Source organism: Micropterus salmoides, unplaced genomic scaffold (genome assembly GCF_014851395.1).
Source record: "Micropterus salmoides isolate LMB-PRFRI ecotype aquatic unplaced genomic scaffold, ASM1485139v1 Ms_hic_scaffold_16, whole genome shotgun sequence".
NCBI classification, from domain to species: Eukaryota; Metazoa; Chordata; class Actinopteri; order Centrarchiformes; family Centrarchidae; genus Micropterus; species Micropterus salmoides.
In genome coordinates this window covers 2,576,001-2,594,743 of record NW_024040707.1, presented here as the reverse complement: position 1 = coordinate 2,594,743, position 18,743 = coordinate 2,576,001, and the positions used below count along the sequence as shown (strand labels likewise).

The 18,743-nt window shown below is 40.3% G+C and overlaps 1 protein-coding gene across 3 annotated transcripts in view; it reads left to right on the top strand.

Moving 5' to 3' along the window:
• Nucleotides 1-759: 759 nt before the first annotated feature.
• Nucleotides 760-18,743, top strand: part of LOC119905050 (deoxyribonuclease-1-like 2) — a 28,183-nt gene continuing 10,199 nt past the window's right edge. The window contains exons 1-4 of one of the 3 annotated variants that reach the window (XM_038721750.1): nt 761-910; nt 12,174-12,333; nt 12,865-12,953; nt 14,207-14,218. In XM_038721750.1, coding sequence (XP_038577678.1) covers nt 12,181-12,333; nt 12,865-12,953; nt 14,207-14,218 — 254 coding nt within the window. In that variant the 5' untranslated portion in view covers nt 761-910; nt 12,174-12,180. Of the gene's footprint in view, nt 911-7,036; nt 7,060-12,173; nt 12,334-12,864; nt 12,954-14,206; nt 14,219-18,743 lie in introns of those variants that run through there. The other 2 variants (XM_038721751.1, XM_038721753.1) reach the window with 2 other exon arrangements.

Sequence of the window (18,743 nt, the reverse complement as noted above, 5' to 3'; positions counted from 1 at the left end):
GACCCACCTTTGAGGACGTATGTGCGTATTTTGGACATGAAGGACGGATGTTTGAAAGAGGTGTCAAGGAGGCCATTTACACCAGAGTGGAGAGACCCACTCTCTTAATAGAGCAGGAGGTTTGCAACACCACTTATCCCCTACTTACAATGCTGTCCTGTCTGCCTTGGGTGTCTCCAAGGACCATAACAACTGTTGTTGTAACAGCCAGGATCGAACCAAGCGGTATACGTCATTTTGATAACGACACCACAGAGGTTAAAGAGCTGGGATTCCCAACCAGCCAGTCAGAACTGAAGAAGGCTGTCGGATGAGAGGTGAAGGTTTTCTTCAACGAAGTCAGTTCCTACTGCCGTCCACCAATATGTCCCTGAGCAAGACTCTTAACCCCCAGTTGCTCCCGAGGCTTGTGATCCCTGATGTATATAGTAATTGTAAGTTGCTTTGGAAAAAGCGTCTTTATACTTTAACATGATAGAAATAAGTGTGATAGTGATTAAGTAATTTCAAAATATATGACAAAATATAACTTTTTTTCAATATTAAGGAAATTAATCCTGATTTGTTATTAAATCTTGTGGGGTTTTTTGGTGGACATGTTCATATGGGTTGATGAGCAACCATTTGTCATCCTGTTGTCTCACTTCTACCAATACAACAGAAAAGCAGCATTATGCAATGTTACATGATGTGAAAAATGAATAATTTCTGTTCCCCTGACGCCAGAAAAAGAAGAAGAAAACCCCTAAATCCTGACTTTCCCACGGGCCTTGAATGAAGCAGCATTGGAGGGCGTGGCCAACCTGACCACTAATGTGTTAAAGTGACATCAGCAGCAGCAGCAGAGCCTCCACCCAACAGAAGCAGCAGGAAACTCAACAAACGGTCGAACCTCTGCTCACCTGAACAGGTAAGAAAACCAGCAGCGCCAGCGCTCTGTAGTGGGACTGGACCAGTAACTGCTGCTGGTTCTGCTCAGTGTGTCGTTGCTTTTGAAGTGTGTGTGATTTTAAAAGTTTTAAAAAGTTGTTTTTAAAGCTGAGAGTTAAGTGCCATGTCCTGTTGTTGTGCCATGTTTGTGCTGTGTAACACATTATATTTTCATGTGTGAGTCCTTAAAATGTTGCTTTCTTGGATTTATTCACCTGTAAACTCACCTGTGAACTCTTTAATTCTCAATTTAAACTTTTTAAATTTACCTTTTTAGATATTACTTTTATCATCACAAAATATTTTTTCTCAGGTTTTCTTCATTATTGTAGATTTGCATTATTTTAAACACAAACTTCAGAAATATTTGGTATTTTAGCAAACTAAAGTTGAAAATGAAGTGATGTAGAGTTGCCAATAATGATTAGTTTCATCATTCATTAATCTACCAGTTGTTTTCCAGAGTAATTGATTAACATCTTCGATCATCGAACTGCTTCTTTTCCCAACTGTCCAAAGCTGAAAATATTCAGTTTATTGTCACATAATAAAGAAAAGCAGCAAATCCTCACAGTTGAGAAGCTGCCAGTTTGGGGACACTTGGTAATTGTACTTTTAAAAAATGACTTCAATCATCAAAATCATTTTCTCGATGAATCGATTCTCTTATTTGGGATTCAACAGCGTGTGAAAACTCACTATGAGTTCAAGAAGCTATCCTACCCAATACTTTGTTCAAACTCCCTTTAAATGTTTTAAATTCCTGCAGAGTTTCCAAAGATTTCAACAATACAAAACACAATCTTGAAAGTACTGTGCAGCTATAAAAAAAAATGTTGTTCCCAGCACAAACCAAATGAACCACTGGAGCAATGCAGAATATATGTGGGAGAGTTTGTTATGGCACCGACACAGTGTTTAAATATCCAAAAACAGACTTAAAAGTCTTTGATGTCAGCCACAGTTCACTGGTGAGTGAGCGACACATTCAGAACAAACTCACCAGTTTACATACAAACCAGTCTGAAACTTGAGGGTGTGAAAAGGCTTCCCGGTTCTTCACGTGATGTGCTTCCTGTTCAGACAGGATGTTGTGGTGAGGCAAACTGGAACAAAAAAGTGCAGGAAGCTCTTAACGTTCGCTTCGGTCACTAGCCCAATCTCCATGTCCACACTCACAGACTTTGAGGCCCGTTCCCGGGAAGTCCGCGAGGCCTTAGGGCTGTCAAAGTGTGCGAGGGCTCTCTCGCGGGCATTTTGAGCCCATTTTGTAAGTAAGACTTTGCCTGAGGAAATTGCCCACAGTTCATAGCGTTGTGACGTGAAATACGGGGACACCCGGAAGGGAGAGAAAAATCCACCACGGTAAATAAACAAGCATGGAAACAAACACTGATGTTAAAATTGTTCGAATTTATCTTATCATAGATTTAAGATGGTGCATAGAACACATGAAGTCATAGGAAAGCAATCACCTTATTACGCACTTCGCTTATGCAGCTATTTAATTTAGTATTTGAACAGCGGTGCATTGAATTTAGAATTAGATTGACATTTAACTTTCATCCACTCTGTAGGGCGGTGGTCGGCAATAGGGCTCACTGGCAAGAGAGAAAAAAAAAATAATTAAATGCTGAAACAGATCTCAGTCATGACAGCAAACGTTACTCACATAATCACTTCCTCTTAAGTGATTGTGCCTACAAAATAAAAGCATGAGAACATATTTGCAGGAGTACGTTATGTCATGTTTAAGTTAGAGCTTTTACTTTGAAATGTTCTGAAGGAAATTCAAAAGAGTCTCTGGCTTGTTTGACACAATTCCCTCTGCTTGGAGATACTGGGGACACACGACAATAAGCGTCCATAGGTTGATGTGGACCAATCGCTGTGATGAACACGATCTCTGCACAATCACTTTTTTGAAAAAGGACGAAAAAAAGGATTGAACACACAACTTTCTGAACGGGAGTCCTGTGCATCACCAACTGAGCTAATCACACACACCAGACTTATTTTCCGACCCCTGCTGTAGGGCGAGAGCCTGCGGGACTTATAAATCAGGCAAAAACACAAAAATACAAAGCGTGCAGCGGGTTTCATCGTCGTCAAGGTAACGAGATATTGTGGCAAAGCGCTGCCCCGTTCGTGTTTACATTATTTTGAACCCTCACAGCCTCCTGTACTCAATCACTTACCACGTGACGTTAGGGTTCAGGGCTTATGGTTTAGGGGGGCCATTGGGATTGGGCCACTGAGAGGAACCGTTATGGCGTCACAGACACAACGTTTGTCTCTGTAATGACGTATTTTCACAGTCTTATGGCCTTTTCACGCGGGAAGCGATTTACGCGCCTCGTAATTAATTTTCAATGAGAGGCGAGCGTGTAGGAAGGCAGGTGCGGGCATTGCGACAGGCGTAGCGACAAGCGGGCAAAGAAGATGGATGAGCGACCGATCCTCGCCGCCTGTGACTTCACTGAACAGTTATCGGAACATTAACACGAGGGCGTTTGCATGACTAGATTTATCAGCTATATGAAAAACATATTATAGCCTATCAAACAACGTTACTTATAGTTTTACTTTAAGCTAGGCTATGAAGGAATACGGTAGCGCACAGGAGCCGTTGCCATGGTTACTATCTATAGCGCGCCTTCCGTTTACTCACGGAGCGCTTGTGTCTGTTCACATGAGAAGCCCAAAGCAACCCCGCGAGGCCGGTGGACGACGCAGGCGTCAACAGTTTTACGACAAACTGACTTTTTTAACTTAAATTATTTTTTTAATTGGCATCATGTGTGTAATTCAGGGCCCAATTAAAACGGTATCAAAACATGTTGATGTCTCTTTCCGTGAGGTCCCCTATTGGTCCACCGGAAGGGGCGGGACTTGCGCTCTCTATTGGACAGGAGGATGATGGTGTGGTGGGATTGATATACGTCAACGCACAACGTTGCGTACCCGCCACACAACACGAAATGCGTCTTTGCAGCACTTGTCAAAAGGCCAAAACGTAATTGTCGCGCTTTGACTAAATGACGGGTGAATGTGTTGTGGCTCAACTGAAATGAATGTATTCTGAGCTGCCTCTTCAGGCGTCTCCTCGTTATACTTTGTTTGTTTTGTATGTGTGTGGGTTTTGAAGCGAGTTGCATTGTTCACACTTTGTAAAGAAACCTTTTTTGGAATTAAGTGTGACAAAGAAAAGAGGATATGTGTATTGTGTGCTGTCAACACTAAAATTAACGGTCAGGATGTAGAATTCGTAGAGTCATATAAGTACTTGGACGCTATAATTGAGAATAAGCTGAACTTTGATTGTAACGCCAATATGTTATGGAGAACAAAAGAAGCCTTTTTTGTCTGAGAAAGCTGGTGAATTTCGGTGTTGAGAGGCCCCTGATGACTCTGTTTTATTGACTTTTTTGTTGATTTTAGTTTGCGTCTCTCAATCTTAAAGTTAAAAATGCTTAAACTAAGGTGATACGTGAACACTGGTACTCAACAGAAAAGTCTGTCTGATTTTTATATAAGACACAGCTGTTGAAGAAAGCAGAATGCATCCTGTCTGACAGCACCTTGGGTTTCAGACCCTGCCTTCAGGTTCCCACTCCAAGAACGCCAAAACCAACCAATACAAACACTCCTTCATATCCTCAGCCAGTAAAACCAACCATGCTTGTAAATATTACCTTTTATCTTAGTTCTACTAAAACACAGAACTTATATTGTGTCTTTTCACTTCTCCTATGATATAACCTTTGTGTGATATTGGATGTGTGTTGTGGTATCTTTGTGTTCATACAGTTTTTTTTGTTTTACTGCTCCAAAACTATTTGTCCCTCTGGAGAAAATAAAGTTCTACTTGACTTGACTTTAGAAGTCGTCTGATGTCCCGTTTTGCAGAAGCTTAACCGGAACAAACGGGGAAACAAAAGTGAAAGTTTGTTGTTGCGGTTCAGGATCTTCCTCGTCTTCCCGTTCAAAGTGGATTTATGGATCAGACGGGTTGTTGCATGTTTTGTGGCCTGTGTAAAGGATGGGGGAGTCGGTACTGACGCGGGATGGGTATCGAGTGTCGATACCTTTTTTAAGTATCGAGTAGCATCGAAATGTCTCCAGTCAAACCAGTAATTCAGTCGATGCTTTTCGTAAAAAGACTGCGTCCAAAAATGATTATTTGTATGGTTTTGCTTGTTAGCCAAACACGCAAGCAACACGCCGAAAGAAAGAGAAGAGCTCGCCTTTTTTTTTTTCCTTATGTGCCTTCACCCGCTTGTAAGTCCATGCGTGGTTTTAACAGCCGCTCGCTCACCTTCAGGCGTGTTCGTCTCTGTTGCAAGTTTATCGCCACAAGCTCGGCTTTTCCGTTGGTTTCATCTTCTGGTATCATTTATCTGCACATTTATATTTGCTATTTCCACAGCTCATGTGGTCCCTAAACTGTTTCACTCTAATTCGAATAGGCTACAAAAAAACTACCCAAACCGTCGTCCTTCCTCTGAGGATGACCTGATTAGGACGAGGAGCGATCTGATAATACCGTTTAAAATAAATGAACTGTTTTCGTAGTAGTTTTAGTTTTGTGCAAAAGGAATTAAAGGCCTGTCCCAAATATACGCAGGGTCAATTCAAAGTTTTACGGTAAATCAACATTGATTCTTGATTTGTTTTTACAGTTTTGGTGACTCATGTGATCAGTGGTCATTATTTTGGTGTTATTGTGTGTTAAGGTCTGAATTACTTTAATGATGTAGTTGTGACAAACTCAGAGTCTGCTGTATTTGACAGCACGACACGTGACAAAGCTCAAGACAAAGCAAAGAGTATATCTCCAAAAACGACAAGGGCTATAAAGATAATCATGGTAGCAAAGGAAATGTTTAAAAACCGTACTACGTCACTGTTTTTGACTGAGGGACGAGTACACCCAGAAACGGGGAACCTATGGATGAAGTCTGCCAGAATACTGTCCCATTAAACCAGTTCAGTCTGCCCAGTTCTCTCGGCCGGGCGGCCAGCATGTTTACATGTTTGAACCAGCAGCTCACCAGTCAGTCCAGTTCTACTTTCCTCGAAAGCGCTGAGTGACATCTCTGTGTTCAGTGATGTAATTCCTAGAAGTCCGTGATGTTGTAATGACAGGCGGCTCGAGCCGTGACAGTAAAAAGATATTTCCCGTGTTACCGCAATGCGGAGGCTTAACGTCTAATGCAGTCTAAACAAACCCCGCCACAAACCTCGATCCTCGACACAATCTTAACAGAAACTCAACAGTATAAACGTCACACCAACAGGATTTATTGGTGCGCTGCTTCGTCTTGCTCAGGGCGTTATTGTGTCCTCACTTTATACACTTGTTAAGTTGAAATGTTCACAGCTCCTGCAGACTTACAATTTTGTGGTTTATTTTGAAGTAATGAAGTGAACGTTTGTGTATGTGTGTGTGTAGGAGTCAGACCGCTGTGTTGTGTGAGGAGGGAGTGTTGAATGTTTGAACAGAAGTCACCCTACTGGTCTCGCCGCCTCCAGGCCTGGGTGGGGCTTGAACAGACGCGACCCGCTCACTCGGCAGGTTCCCTTATTTGGCAGCTGCTGCAGCTGGTAGAAACCGCTTCACTGCTGGTGTCTGTTCTGCAGGAATGTGTTTTCACGCTGCATGGTTTCTTTGTTGTGTCCAGGTAGATTACAAGATATCGTATTGTTGGTGCAGGTGACGTGTGAGCTTCAGGTCAAGTCTGTAAATACTAAAAACATGTTGCACAACTCTTCTCCAAAACACTTTCCTTACATAAAGTCCACTGATCAGCCCGGTGACGCACAGATCACCAGAGAAACGTAGCACACAGAACTAATTACAATATTTACTCTTAGAGGAAACAGAAGTTATGAATAACCACCAGATGAAACACTAGTGTAAATTGTGCTTCCTGTGTCCTTTTCAGCGAGGACAGTGTGACATTACTGCTGTCATGTGAGCACGTCTGCGTGGATGTTTGTGACTGCAGAGAATCTACACGCCTACAAGTGCACATGTGTATGAACTGAACCGTGTTAGAGTCTGCTGTTCAACCTGCTATCTGCATCCAGTTTATTCAACGTCCACCAGAGCTTTTCCTGCTAGAGGTTTGAGTAGAAGGATTCAATGAACAAATGTGTGGATGATGTGGGTTGCTTTCTACCAGCTATGTTCCACGTACCAACCATCCTGGCTCTTTGGTACCCCGTAGACCAGGGGTCGGCAGATAAGTCTGGCATCGGGCCAAATATTTTTAAAGTCATTAGATGGCGGGCCAGAACATCATCAATTGACCATTTATATTCCAACATTTACTGTGTGTGATTAGCTCAGTTGGTGGTGCACAGGACTCCCGTTGAACTAGTATTTTGTTTTCTTCCTTTACATTTCACAACTACGCATGAGCAGCAGGGGTGTGTGCATCGCAGCGATTGGTCCACATCAACCTACGGACGCTCATTTTCGTGTCCCCAGCGTCTCCAGGCAGAGGAAAGTCCTGCTTTTCTCATTCAGGGGAATCCACTATCTCTCGTTTTCTGACTGCTTTTTCAGAGGTGCGACAAGCGAGCCAGAGAGCCTCTTTTGAATTAAAAGCTCTCACTCAAACATGACATGCGGTACTGCTGCTTTTATTTTGTAGGCACAATCACTGAAGAGGAAGTGATTATGTGAGGAACTTTTGCTGCCATGACTGAGATCTGTTTCAGCACCCGTCATTATAATTCTTTGGGTATTTTTTTTTTTTTTAACAAAGTAATCTGGACCGCCTATTGCCGACCGCTGCTGCTGCTCTCTCCCTTCGCAGCACAGGGCACATCGGCTTCAAATGTTTAGTTGTCTCCCTTTCTTTCTTGGGAAACGGAGACAAAAGATTATCTGAACTGTGGCTCAAAATTGTGATACCATCTGAGTTTGGTGATCTGTTGCACCACCAGTCGTGACATGTTCTTCTTTAAAAACACCTCACAATTATATAGTGTTTTTTTGTAAAGCGCTCAGTAATTTCCTAACACAGCTGCCCACTGTTGTTTTTTTTTTGTTTTTTTTTCAATCAAACAAAAAAGGAGGGAATAGTGCGTTTGTTGGGGACTAGTTTGAGCGGCGGATGAATCCATTAACTTTTCTGTGGTTTTTAATGAGAGCTTATCATTGATGTTAAGCCACTTGTGTTATGTTTTGACAGATAAACACAGCATTTACAGTTTTGCAGACGGGAGGGTGAATGTGAATTTAGGGAAAAAGGATCACAGTAAAGAGGTCCTCTCTCTCTCTTTCTCCTGTAGTGCTTCAGGTCTGAACATGCCCCCACTCCAGCATCACACCAGTCTAACCCCTCACCATGTCGCACACTGTTGTTGTATCACGTTTCTCTGAATGTGTAAATGAAAGAAGCTGCTAATGTTCCCGAACAGTTACAGAGAAGGTTAATATTTAATTTCCCTCCATTATTGGCTGCAGTCCTGTTCCTGTAGAGTTTTTCTCTTATAGAAATGTTTTGTTTTTATTTCGCCATGCCACAGAGCACAGATTTAATCAGCCCACTGTAGTTCTCCACCTACATGCCACTTCCCGTTGTGTGCACAGCTCTTCAGCAGCGAGAATGCCGGCTCACGGTGTCAGTTTGTCACTGACTCATCGTGTTGTGTCATGTTTGGTTTCACGTCACAATGTGGGAAAAAATCATTGATATACATGCCTGAGTGAACATCCTACATCATCAGCCAAATGTTCGACACGGTCCTTCAATGTGTTAAATTACAAGCTCTTCAAGACATTTTATTCCCATGATGATGTCTTATTGAGACACCTCTGCAACTTTTCACTTGGCTTAGTTTATTGACATCATTCTAATACATTTTATAAAAAACAACATATCAGATTTTGCCAGTGATGGAACAATAAAGTCTTTTATGTGTGCGTACCGTTGTTCCTTACATTACACTACATTTATCTGACGTGTTTATCCAAAGTGACTTACAATTGCTATTCATGTCAGAGGTCGCACACCAAAGGCATGTGTCTTATCCATTGCGCCACTGCCACCCCACAGTGTGTCACATTAAAGGGTAAGTTTGGTATTTTTCTACCTATGTTACCATGCTTTTGTGTCTCTGTGACTAACTGCAACAACATGTTTTTGGATATTGGTCCAGTATTGAGGAAGCGTGTTGCAATCGTCCGCAGCAAAACAGGGCTGCAAAGTAAGCCTTGTGGGCGTCGCACCTGTTCAAAGGAAGGCGCAACGCCTTCCTTTGAACAGGCGTTCAAACTAGAAAGCGTTTTTTTTGCCGCTGACAAGCTCAGATTGTTATTACAAGTGTCTGATAACATTACGGTAAGAATCCCAACCGAGAGAGACCTTTTTGTTTAACCAGAAACCGTTACTATAGCGCTCTTGTAAAAGCCACCAGTCTCCATTGACTAAAACCTTAATTTTACCCATTTGGTCTACTACAGCCTCAATCGGTTAGTTGTTTTTTTTTTGTTGTAATTGTGTGACTTTGGTGTTTTTAACCTTTTTTTTTTTTAAAGTTACACAAACAAACTATGAAACTAAGAGACCGAGGCAGAGGTACACCAGCAACTCCTCCCGTGTTCTGCGAGGTAAAATGGCTGTTTTTACCATTGGAGTCTGGTGGCTTTGACGAACCCTGTAGTGACTGTTTCTGGTTAAGCAAAAAGGATCTTGCTCTTTAAAAAAAGGTCTCTGTCTGTAGGGATCCTTTCCACAATGTTGTCAGACACTTGGAATAACAATCTGAGCCTGTCCCTGGCAAAAACAAGCACTTTGACGGGGCGCAACTGCCCGCAAGAATTACTTTGCAGCTCAATACTGGACCAATTAAAAAAACATGGCGTCCATGTTAGTCACACAGACACAAAAACACGGAGAGAATAGAGTTCAGGTTGAAAAATACCAAACTTAAACCATCCAACTTAAGAAATGTTAGTAGGAATATAAATACTAATGTTGTACAAGCATTTCTGTGTCTTACATCTTCATCTACAAAAAGTACAACTGACTTGACTTGAGGTACTTGTACTTTACTTGAGTGTTTTATGCAACTTTATACTTCTACTCCACTACATTTATCTACATTGTTTGTTAATTTGTATAAAGTATAAAATAATTCAAATAAGCTCAACCTTGACCAGCTGCAACATTAAAGTGAAGAACACATTAACGCATCAATTATAATCCAATAATAATATATGTATTCTAATATTGGCCATTCTGCATAATGACTACTTCAACTATATTTTGATGCTAATGCTTTTGTACTTTTACTTATCTTAAAGGTTTAAAATGCTTGTAACAGAGTATTTCTACACTGTGGTATTACTACTTTTACTAAATTAAAAGATGTGAGTAATTTTTCCATCACTGAATCGGTTGTGCTGCTGCTGTAAGAACAAGATTAAAGTGGGACAAACCGTGGAAAAACTGGAAAACTGAACTCGGCCCAGTTTAAGTCGAGTCCAAAATAAACTCTGCCTGTGAAAGTGAGGTCCATAAAGACCTGGAGGAGCGAGTTCGGTGTGGAGAACTTGACTGTCCTGCACAGAGTCCTGATCCCAACCTGATGGAACACCTTTGGGATGAATCAGAGCAGAGACTGCGAGCCAGACCTTCTCGTCCAACATCTGTGCCTGACCTCACAAATGAGCTTCTAGAAGAATGATCAAACATTCCCATGAACACACTCCTAAACCTTGTGGACAGCCTTCCCAGAAGAGTTGAAGCTGTTATAGCTGCAAAGGGTGGACCAACTCCATATTAAACCCTACGGATTAAGAATGGGATGTCATTAACCTTCATGTGCGTGTAAAGGCAGGCGACCCAACACGTTTGGCAATAAAGTGTATGTAGATTGTTCTTGCACAGGAAGAAGTTCTCTTTCTTATAAACAATGTTTAAGACCTTTATTCATGTCAAATACTCCTTTAAATACTGTGGCCACATATTTGTTTATCTTTCACATAGTACACAGAAAACCTCATCGTGTGGTGTTCCAGTGAGGTTTTAGTTCACCAATTTATTGCTGCAAACTAAGATCAGGTTGTTTTCCCCTGTAGTCATGTCGGTTTGCTCCTGTGGTAAAATGCAAAGGTGGTTTCCTTTGTTTTTGTTTTTTTTTTCTCTTCTCTCCGTGATTTAATGTCAGTGGCTCTGAAAGTGTGAGCTTTGTGCTCTGTTCTGTAAATTAATCCAGATTTACACCCTAAGTCAACCGTAGCTAATTAACGAATATCTAGAGGCTAACAGTAATAATTGTTATGAATTACTCTAAAATCATTAAATAAATGCCAGATTATAGAGTAATTGGTGATTATATAGAAGTCTGGTTATATTCTGTATTTTCCTTCTTGTCAACAAATTTCATGACTGAAACCAGCAGTGAATCTATCTACTCACAAGTCCTCTGTGTGTCTCACAGCCTGATGTCTCCTCTTCCTCTGAGCCATAGAGCTCCATTGTTGTCCAGAAACCATTAAAACCCATCAGTGAGCCTCTCTGCTGCACCATGAACACACACACCGTCACATGTTCTTACCACATACACCATCCTGCTTCCCCAAATACTCATCCGCCGCTGAAAGTAGTCCCTCACAAATGCACTATTTCCTCCTGTTTGTTTAGTAAAAAAACTACAGTGAGCTGCAGTTTTAGGAAACACTGAACCTCTTTTTAAAATCAAACAGTATATTTGTGAGATGTACATCTTCGGCAGGCACCAATGGTCGGACAGAAGCCTACTGAGAGACGCACAAACATGATATTGGTGTTCTTTTGTTTTACGAAAAGAAAATATAGAAAAACACTAAATTATTACACTTTAAATTGCAGTATGTTGCTGTTTTAATGCTGACAGATCTGCAAAATGTGACTGTCAGTCTGCAGGCAACACCTGATACCTTTTTAGCAGGTGTGGTTTAAATCCCTGCGGGGAAACAGATTAACCAGAAATGACTCCAGGAAAAACAAGTTCACTGGAGAAGTCGTTTGAAAGTCTGCCTTGTCTCAATCAAGCACTCTGAAAGTTGCACTTATTAAGATTTTATATGTACAACGGGTAAAAAAGGGGGTCTTCATAGTGATGAAGTCTGCAGCTCCACTCAGCTGGATGAGTAAATGTGTGCAGCACACCTACACGGTTATTTTATTTTGTAATTTTTTAGACTCATCACTGACACTGTGTCTCTCTTGTTTTCTGCACAGACCAATCATGAAGTGGAGCTCTCCTCGTCTCCCTCTCCTCTGCTCTTTTCTCACCCTCTTGGTCGTGGGAGCTTCGGGATTCAGGATCTGTGCCTATAGCATGAAGGATTTCAACATCCTGAAAGCAAAAAACTTCCTACTGGTGCACACTCTGACACGGGTAGGACGGACACACAGTCGTGTCTTTATTTTCTGCTGCTGTGATGATATTTCAGCTTGTTTCAGGATACGATTTGTTTTCATTGTTTAGAACGGACTGGCCGAGGTAAAGAAGAACGTTATGGGAGATGAACTGTATGACTGTAACCTCCTATCTAACCCTTTAACACAAGTTTCAGTGCATTTTCTGAAAAGTTGGAACAAGTTCCTGGCGTTTTCTGCTGTGCTCCAAGTTAAATAAGTCTCTCTTTCTGTCCTGAACTTTCACATCTGAAAACCTCAAAATAATTAGTTGAGAAAACAGTCTTTAACGAACCTGTCACCCATAATCAAAAACGGTCCATTCACCACTATTGGCACACAGTCAAAAGGAGGAGGAGTTATTAAACAAATAAAAAAAAACATAAAGGGGATTAAATGTTGACTGTGATGGATGAGCAGACTTTAAATCACGCAGAGCTGGTTTTTAAATGGAAACTAAATGACAACAATGGCTGGAAGGAATTCATGCTTGATGTCTGTCTGTCTGCAGATCGTGTCTCGCTGTGATATCACTCTGCTGCAGGAGGTGAATGATCCTGATGGTAGTGCCATCAAGATTCTGGTGTCTTCACTCAACAGGTACAGTAGAAACTATACTGAAGCAGGTCACACTCACTAACCCCTGCTTCCCTTTTCAAGAAATCTTTTTTTGGTTAAAGGCTGTGGCACATGGTGTAAAACAAACAAGTAAATTAAATCAGTTAGTATTGGGTTGCCAGGTTGTGAAAATCCCATTCACTAGTTTACGTTTTCAGTTTCACTTTCTAATAATGTACTTTTATAAAGGATTTATTAATAAATATTTCAATTATGTTTTACATAGCTTATTATCAAGTGATATAGCCTTGAGCACTTAATAATAGATTATGAAACCTTTAGACCTATAATATTCCCAAAAAAGATTTTCAACAACCTGGCAACCCCAAAAGTGTTCTCATTAATTGCTTGTAATTATATTTTATTATATTAATGAACGATCCATTAGTTAAAACTTATAAATCCTTTAAAGCAGGGGTCAAGATTGATTACAACTAACTGCGCGTGTTGTTTTTCTCCCTTGTTAAACAAATTGATTATAAGGACACTTCTGAATGTCCTTCAGAACTCTTCAAAGTAAAAGCTCTCAATAAACTCGACATAAAGCATTGCTGCAAAATATGTTCTGCCGCTTTTATTTAGGAGGCACAATCACTTAAGAGGAAGAGATTGTGTGAGTAACTGTATTTGTCCATTTCAGCACTAGCCGCTATCAGTTTATTTATTTTTTTATTTCTCTGCCATCAAAGCAATCTGACCACAGGCCAGATATTATTGCTGGCGGGCCGGTCCTGTCCCGCGGGCCGCCTATTGCTGACCACTGCTTTAAAAGGTGTATTATTGGTGCGTGTAACAACTTGTTAATTTACTTTTACAAAACAATGAGGAATGCTTTTGAACCAAGTATATTTGATAACTAAAAATTAATTTATTGACCAGTAATGAAGTCATAGCTTCCAACTCGTAAACCATTTTTATAAGGTGCCTTATTAATTAGAAGGTAGTACCAAGAAGTTCCTTAGGTGTGTTTATTAGCAAGAACTCAACTTACATACAGAACATAACTGCTCTCAGTGAGTCTCTGCCCACGCCAATTTCACATCTTCCTGTCTAAACTTGCATTTTACTGTGAAATCTGTTGTGTTTTAACATTCGTCAGTGTTTGAATGCTAACACAATGTCACCTACTAAACTGAAGGATTTAAGGTTCTCAGACCGTCATACCAATTCTGTTGTAACATGTATATTAATAAAATGTGGTGATCATTATTGTGTCTGCTGTCTGCCTCCAACAGGAAAGTTCCCAGGTACAGTGGATTTATGGGCATGTGGAACATCATCTAATCCTAATTAATCATCCCAATCATCTTTTTTAAATTTACCCTCTTTACTAATCCTAATACCTGTGACAATAGGCAACACTTTATTTTGGAAAATCACTCGTGTCAACGAGTCAGCTGGCTGTCAACCAGAGCTGTCTCAACAGATTAGAATGGAAGAAACATGTCAATATCAACAGGACAGATAGAAACTGAGTTATTCTGGTTTGAAGAATGAGTTTATGTTGCTTATCTTCACCCACACTTTAACCATCACGACATTCTTTATGTGCCTCTTTAAAGGATCATTTCTGTATTTTTAAACCTGGGCCCTATTTCACATATTTTGGGGTAAAAATGATTTGTAGGTAGAAAAAGGTTTTGGAATCCGTGCTGTCGATGGCTTCAGCTGGCAGCCTGCAACATATTCCTTCAAGGCAGTTGTGCAATTTAAAGTAGCATCCACAAAAAGTGCTTTGTTTTGCCAGCGACAAGCTTAGACTGTGATACCAGGTGTCTTACAACATCATGGAAAGAATCCCTCCGAGTGACACCCCGGTGAAGTCTCCCTGGAGGAAAATTCGCGCTTTAAAATCATCATGAGAGGCGAGTTTTTGCAGGAAGACGCCGGTGGACACGAGGGAGAGGAGTTCTTGTGTATGTAGCTAGCAAGACTTTTATTTCCCAACGCTACTCCAACACATCAAACTCCTCTTTCCATCTCGGACTTTCATTTCCACTGTCTTCCCGCAAAAACTCGCCTCTCACAAGATTTCAGCGCGTGAACTTTTGTTGTGCGAGACTTCAGTTTCCTGTTAAAAACAAAGGGGGTCACCAGGAGTCCCTCGTGGGGATCTTTTCCATGATGTTGTCAGACACCTGGTAAAACAGTCGGAGCCTTTTGCTGGCAAAAAGAAGCACTTTTTGTGGGAGCCATTTTGACGTTGCAGCCACTGCAGTCGGTTCAGCTGGTAGATGAAGCATCTGCTACGCGGATAAAAAAAAAAAAAATTCTAATTACTAATCATTTCAACACAAAATATGTGAAAATAGGGCCCAGGTTTAAAATGAACAAAACTATCCTTTAACTTTAAGGTTAATAGAAAAGCTCTGTGCATCCATTACAGCTATTTGAAATATGACTAGCCTAGCTTAGCATACAAATGAGGGGAAACTGCTAGCTTAGCCTCCATCAAAACTAAAACTAAAATTAAAATATAGACCTTTCAATAACTCCAAATAGATCCGATTTACATGTTGAATCTTGTTTATTGAACAGGTGTAAAACTAGAAATGTAAAAAGGAGACATTATGGTTTCAAACACCGGCTGCAGGAAGCACCTCAACAGTCCTGAAACCACAGTGTTATTATGTTATGGTCTGTCCCAGCTCTACTGTCAACTAATCCCAGCTGACTACAGGATGAACTGCTGATTGGCGTGATAGCTCACTCAATACAAGGCAAATCAAATAGATTTTGAGTTGTTTGAATGGAACTCCGCTAGCAGTGTCCTCCTGCTTCTAGTATTTATGCTAAGCTAGGCTTAACACGTCCTGGACCTACAGTACAATACAATATCACTGTACAAAATATTTGTATTACATTGCCATCTCTAGTTCCCAAAATGCTTTTTTTGCCACACTGACATACAGGTGGTGGTCACAACTAATCATTTATATAGTCAGTTAGAGGCTGAAGCTAGAAGATTGTCTGTTGAAACTGCCCTTGTTGAGAGTCGACTGAGAAGGCTTAACAAAATAAAGTGTCATACCTAATTAATATCAAAGGGTTAAATTGGGATTTTATGTTTGGAGGATGGAGGGTCCCAATGTGGCAGGTACAAACCCTTGTGTAACATCAGCAGTGACGGGCTTTTTGAAAAAATATAGCTTTTTGTGGCATGATTGAGCCAAAAAATGTACATACATGTTCAAATAAACAGTTAATTGATTTCACTATTAAAGAAATATATATATATACACACTCACCTAAAAGATTATTAGGAACACCTGTTCAATTTCTCATTAATGCAATTATCTACTCAACCAATCACATGGCAGTTGCTTCAATGCATTTAGGGGTGTGGTCCTGGTCAAGACAATCTCCTGAACTCCAAACTGAATGTCAGAATGGGAAAGAAAGGTGATTTAAGCAATTTTTAGCATGGCATGGTTGTTGGTGCCAGACGGGCCGGTCTGAGTATTTCACAATCTGCTCAGTTACTGGGATTTTCACCACCATTTCTAGGGTTTACAAAGAATGGTGTGAAAAGGGAAAAACATCCAGTATGCGGCAGTCCTGTGGGCGAAAATGCCTTGTTGATGCTAGAGGTCAGAGGAGAACGGGCCGACCGATTCAAGCTGATAGAAGAGCAACTTTGACTGAAATAACCGCTCGTTACAACCGAGGTATGCAGCAAAGCATTTGTGAAGCCACAACACGCACAACCTTGAGGCGGATGGGCTACAACAGCAGAAGACCCCACCGGGTACCACTCATGTAGCCATCCTCTGCTGGCTACTTCCAGCAGGATAATGCACCATGTCACAAAGCTCAAATCATTTCAAATTGGTTTCTTGAACATGACAATGAGTTCCCTGTACTAAAATGGCCCCCACAGTCCCCAAAGTATTTATTCACCAACCCCACATTTCTAAAGAATGCTTTCAGCACCTTGTTGAATCAATGCCACGTAGAATTAAGGCAGTTCTGAAGGCGAAAGGGGGTCAAACACAGTATTAGTATGGTGTTCCTAATAATCCTTTAGGTGAGTGTACATCACAGTAATACAAGTATGTGTGGTCAAAAATGGTTAATCAGTTATATTCTTCTAAATCAAGACATCTGGTGTCATACTAATGTATTCAAAAGCTGGCAGTGTAATTGGCTCAGAAACATAGATTTGAATGTCGTCAGCAAGACATTGAGAATTTGTGTCATTACTTGAAAGTGTGTGTGTGTGTGTGTGTGTACACAAAAAAAGCAGTAGACCAAGTACTACGCCCTGTGGGACACCACATGCAGGAACAAGTAACAAATTAGATCGAAGGCAATTAACAAACCAAGTTTACTCAACGCATTCTCACTCCCAACTTGTTACAACGGTCGTTTTTCGACGCTTAGGGCTACGTGGTCAAGTTATCTCGTGTTGATAAGAGGTGTAATACTAGCCATTAGAAATACTGTACGTATTCAGGAAAGGCCATCACTACTTTTACAGGACTTTTTATTTATGTAGTTTTCAATGCAAGTAATGGTAGTAGAGTAATACTAAATACCCATTCTTCAATTTGAGAGTGTTTCTCTTGGTCTAGTATTTATTCCATAATTGCTAATATCCAGAAAAGAAGAAATCTGAGTAAATACACTGTATTTAGTGCTCGATTTAACCACATTTTTATGACCGGAACAAGGCTTTGCTTTGCTCAGCAGGCAGCTGGTGATCTCTAATGGGTTTGTTTGTTGGTGAATAAATACTTTACAATGTCTGGTGGTTGGCTCCAGTCTGCTCAAAGTTGTTAGGCTGGAGAGTTTTCAGCTAGCTGGTTATACTAATGGAAACATTTGAAAGTGCTTTTCTTCGTTCACTAATTAACTAACTAAATGTCTTTTTGGTGTCCCTGGGGCAATTCTGAAGGTAAATCACTAATCGACATGGGATAAAAAGCATGATTCCTGGGTATATTGTAAACAGTCTAAATCAAGGTTGTTGTGCATGTTTGGATCTATGGGGAAACTTCTTGTCAAACTGGTAATTTTAGGGGGAAATATGCTAATATAAAAGCTAACTGAGGGATGTTTCAGTTTTGGAAGAACTCAGATTCTTAACTTAAGTAAAAGTAACAATACAACAATGAAAATATACTGAACTTCAAGGAAAGTGTCTGCATTTGAGCAAAAGCACATAAATATTATGTCATGTCAATGTTACAACAGCATTTTAATGTTGAAGCTGCTGGAGATTAAACTAGTTTTAACTACTTTCTATAGACTTAGCTAGTTTTAACTACAATATAGTGAGCTAGTTTTAAATAATTTTATATACTGTTAGCTAGTTTTAAATTTCTATACAGTTACCTAGTTTTTAATTGCTTTATATACAGTTAGCTGGTTTTAAATAATCTATACTGTTAGCTAGTTTTAACTACTTTATGTACTGTGGGCTAGTTTTAACTACAATATAGTGAGCTAGTTTTAAATAATTTTATATACTGTTAGCTAGTTTTAAATTTCTATACAGTTACCTAGTTTTTAATTGCTTTATGTACAGTTAGCTGGTTTTAAATAATCTATACTGTTAGCTAGTTTTAACTACTTTATGTACTGTTGGCTAGTTTTAACCAGTGTGGCCAACTTGGTGACTTTGTCACTTGATTTAGCGGTTTTATATCTAAAAAGGTTGATAAATTTTTCAGGGAAAAAGTGAGAAATGTACATTACCATTCATTCACATGTGTGCTTCACGGCTCTTCTGCGAACAGCACACGGGTCTCTCTCTTTTAGAGCTTATGT